Genomic DNA, 4,590 nt, shown 5'->3' on the forward strand with positions numbered 1-4,590 from the left:
GGAGAAGAGAAGAGAAGAGAAGAGAAGAGAAGAGAAGAGAAGAGAAGAGAAGAGAAGAGAAGAGAAGAGAAGAGAAGAGAAGAGAAGAGAAGAGAAGAAAAAAGTCCTAAGAGATCCATAGAGGCTATGAAATAATTTCATGTCCCTCTACTTAATACACTATTAGTTCTGTACCAACTTTAGAGAGATAAGAAAAGCTATTCTAGTGATTTGCCGGATTGTGGGGTTCAGATTTAAAGAACCCCTGGTGCACATTTGTTCCCCTCTCATCTCTGAATCAAACCAGGAGCTTTTCACTGAAACTAGGATATCTCTGAAAGGGAAAAGGCATGATTTATAACTGCTCACAGAGACTGAGGCCGCATTCACAGGGTCTGCATAGCCCGCACCAGGCCCTCTGCAGCTATAGGATGCTTTTTGGTATAATGTTCTCTTGGGATTCCTGAGTGCAAATGAGTGGATCTCTCTTGTGTTTCTTTTGGGCTCTTTTCCATCTGTTGATTTTTTCTGTCTAACTTCAATGTGATAGTTTCTGTTTTATCTTAATATATTTTATTTTGTCATGTTTGGTTGTTCTCTCTCGGAAGCCTGTTCCTTTCTAATGGCAGAAAGAAAAGGAGCGGATCTGGATGGGAGAGGAGGTGGGGAGGAGCCAGGAAGAGGGAGGGAGGAGAGACCATAATCAGGATATATTATGTGAGAAACGAATCGTTTCTTTTGTTTCCTTTTTGTCTTGTTTTTCCAGATAGGGTTTCTCTGTGTAGCCCTGGCTGTCCTGGAACTCACTCTGTAGACCATGCTGACCTCTAACTCAGAGATCTGCCTGCCTCTGCCTCCTAAGTGCTGAGATTAAAGGGGTGTGCCACCTGCCAAGAATCTATTTTCAATAACTGTAGAAAAAAAATAGTCATGTAAATAGAACCATACTGTCATCCCAGTTCTGACATTCCCCACATCTGTCTGTCATGGTGACAAGCCCAAAGGACAACACAGATGAATGAAACCCTGTTTGAAAAATTCCATTGCTTTCTTCACCACTTACAGGATCCTAGAACCCCCCTTCTTCCGCCACCCTGTGGGTATCAGATCTAGTTTACACACCACTGAACATGGGCAGAGCTTACTTCTTAATCCTTTCTCCAAAAGCAGCAACTTCCTCCAAGATGTTCTGGACAGTGGAAACAATATCCTGGACCATATAGATTCTCTCGATAATCCCCTTTTTCTCAGATTCCTAGGAAACACAGAAAGCAAGATTTATATTAGCTACTTGGAAAACAAAAAAGAGTAATTTCAAGACAACAACCACATTTTCCACAAATGCTTATTGACTCCAAGATATAAAGGCCACTTTTCCATTTTGGTTGCTGTCACACACACACACACTGTGGCTCCCAGTCACAATCTTAGGATCCAAAAGGGATACCAGGAGGCTCTTGGGTTCAGAGGCTTCCGGTCACTACAGATAATTCTATAAACGCTGTTTTATATGTGTCCAGCTGTTTTCCCCCCTCTCTCCTCAGGCAATCTAAAGTACACTTATTGCCTCTTCTATGACAGTGCTGCAGATATGCCCCTCAGTGACAGCAGGTCACTCTGGAGTACACACAATAAGTTTCCAGGTACTGTGACTTCTTATACAAACTGTTACAGTGTAATAATCTTGTTCCCAACACACTGCAGACACCAGGAAAACTTCAACCAAACTTTGGCAACTATGTCACAAACAAAGCAAGCATCAAAGGAATGAGTAGGCAGCTGGATTGCAGAGACCTATGTGTCACAGCTGGCAAGCAGGTCTGACATTGTATTATGTGACTTATTTATGAGCTTGCAGTACTATATATTTTTATCTTCCTCAGTGTCCACTGTCTAAGAATGTTACCTCTCTAAGTTATGTATAGATCTTCAATATATTTTACTGTGCTAAGTAGCTATCACACCACTATTATAATTTAATGATTATGCAAATTATTGCACAAATTTCTACAATCTATTTTATATTATTTCTCAGCTTATCTCTTCCCTACTCTTGTCTCTTTGTTTCAATTTGGCCTACTGTGCTTGCTATGTACAGTAAGAGTCTTTAAAACCTTTACAAATAAGTAACAAGAGATTGTTACTTGGTTAGGATTATGATGAATCACTCAGTAAGGTACCACTCCTAGGTTACCTTTCATGCTATGAAAGGGAGGGAGGAAGGGAGGGAGAAAGGAAGGAAGGAAGGAAGGAAGGAAGGAAGGAAGGAAGGAAGGAAGGAAAAAACAAAACAAGCAAACAAAGAGAAAGACAAGTAACTAATTTTTTAAATATTTTTTATTAGGTATTTTCCTCATTTACATTTCCAATGCTATCCCAAAAGTCCCCCATACCCTCCCACCCACTCCCCTACCCACCCACTCCTACTTTTTGGCCCTGGTGTTCCCCTGTACTGGGGCATATAAAGTTTGCAAGTCCAATGGGCCTCTCTTTCCAGTGATGGCCGACTAGGCCATCTTTTGATACATATGCAGCTAGAGTTTTTATGCTTGATTTCTGCTTCATTTAAAAAGAGCCATGGGTGGAGTGAGGAACCTCACGCCCCCTGTGGTGGTTATGGGTAAAAGGACCAGTAGGGCAGGTCTGTGTAATCATCCATTAAAGTAGTCCCAATCCCATCATTTGGTGTGAAAGGGAACACTGAGGCTGCTCCTTCTTGCAGTGGCAACTTTGCAAGACAGTTTTACTATCCTTAACTTTCAAATTACTTTCCCGTTATTATTATGCTTCAAGCAGTTTGTTCTAAAAATTAGACATGCTGCCAAGACGATCTCATTCGTACACAGCAACCCACAATTGCCTATGAATGGGCACAATGGTCAAAAACCCATCTCTGTCTGCTGCATAGGCCCTGTATTTACAAAGGAGCATTTGAAGGCTCTGGAGAGCTTGACCCAGAGGGCAAAGGCGCTTCCTCTTTGCATTAGCATTGACTTTAGGTCAAAACAAGTTTTTGGAAAATGATTCAAGTTTCTGTGTAGCTCAATTTCCTAAGAAACTTCCCATATTAATTGTTTGACTTTTTTTTTAACTCTACAAAAGAACCAAAACTTAAGTGTTAATTAGTGTGCCAAACTAATGAAGGATTGTGACAGCATCCTTTCAGTTTTTAAATGAGTTTGACGTTTTGCTTTGAGTATTCGGTATCCACAGAAGAGACTCAGATTTGCATATTTTTAAGAGTCAGAGCAATTAAAATCCTGTACATTTAGAATTATCAACTAACTCATTTTGATTTATTAGCTAAAGTATAAAAATGCTTTAATTTTATTTTATAATATATTGTTAAGAATGAGAATATATAGTACATGTACACTAAAATAAAAAAGTTATTATGTTGATTAGGTGAATATTTGAATCTGACACACAAAGAATAGTCATGCATGGTACAAACACTAAGATGCACTCCACAGATACACTTTGTTGTGGTTGCCCTTTCCTTTACGACCAGCCTGTCACAGGTCATACATTCTACAAATTTTATTTCATCCTCTCATTTCTAATATCCATAAAGTTGCTCTTAACCATCTTCAGAGTTGAACTTAATGGACATTAAACCAGCATCTTAACAGACACTACTATAGACAAATTTTCTCTTTTGTTTTTTAGTAGATATTTTCTTTATCTACATTTCAAATGTTATCCCATTTCCTAGTTTCCCCTCCAAAAATCCCCCATCCCTTCCCCCTTCCCCTGCTTCCCAACTCACCCGCTCCCATTTGTGGCCCTGGCCTTCCTCTATACTGGGACATAGAGCCTTCACAGGAACAAGGGCCTCTCCTCCCACTGATGATCGACTAGGCCAATCTCTGCTACATATATACTAGAGCCACAAGTTCCACCATGTGTTTTCTTAGATTGGTGGTATAGTTCCAAGGAGCTCTGGGGATACTGGTTAGTTCATATTGATGTTCCTCTTATGAGGCTTCAGACCCCTTCAGCTCCCTGGGTACTTTCTCTAGATCCTTCATTGGGAACCTTATGCTTCGTCCAATGGATGACTGTGAGCATCCACTTCTGTATTTGCCAGGCACTGCCAGAGCCTCCCAGGAGACAGTTATATCAGGCTCCTGTCAGCAGGCTCTTATTGGCATCTGCCTAGTGTCTGGGTTTGTTGGTTGTTTATGAGATGGATCCCCAAGTGGAGCAGCAAGAACGACTTTCTCAACAAGTGTTTAGGCACCCTGAAAACTCACAATAAATGAGACAGATGGAATAAATCTTTAATACTATACTGTAATATCAATTTTATATATACAGGATATATTTAATATCCAGTGCTATGAACTTTCTCTACATTTTTAAAGATAGTGCTCCCAATAAGATATTTACCTTACTTGATTATTTTATAGAAATTATTCAGAAGGACTATGGGCTTGCTATTTTTTTTTAATTAATTTTTTTAATTGGGTATTTCCCTCATTTACATTTCCAATGCTATCCAAAAAGTCCCCAATATACACCCCCCGACTCCCCTACCCACCAACTCCCACATTTTGGCCCTGGTGTTCCCCTGTACTGGGGCATGTAAAGTTTGCAAGTCCAATGGGC

The 4,590-nt window shown here is 40.1% G+C and overlaps 1 protein-coding gene across 3 annotated transcripts in view; it reads right to left on the bottom strand.

Annotated features, from left to right (window-relative positions):
- Positions 1 to 4,590, bottom strand: part of Mctp2 (multiple C2 and transmembrane domain containing 2) — a 228,181-nt gene that overhangs the window by 24,259 nt on the left and 199,332 nt on the right. For all 3 annotated transcript variants that reach the window (XM_021166947.2, XM_029480148.1, XM_029480149.1), the window contains one exon: positions 1,125 to 1,234. In XM_021166947.2, the coding sequence (XP_021022606.1) occupies positions 1,125 to 1,234 (110 nt within the window). The remainder of the gene's footprint in view (positions 1 to 1,124; positions 1,235 to 4,590) is intronic.

This window comes from Mus caroli, chromosome 7 (assembly GCF_900094665.2).
Source record: "Mus caroli chromosome 7, CAROLI_EIJ_v1.1, whole genome shotgun sequence".
Lineage (NCBI taxonomy): Eukaryota > Metazoa > Chordata > Mammalia > Rodentia > Muridae > Mus > Mus caroli.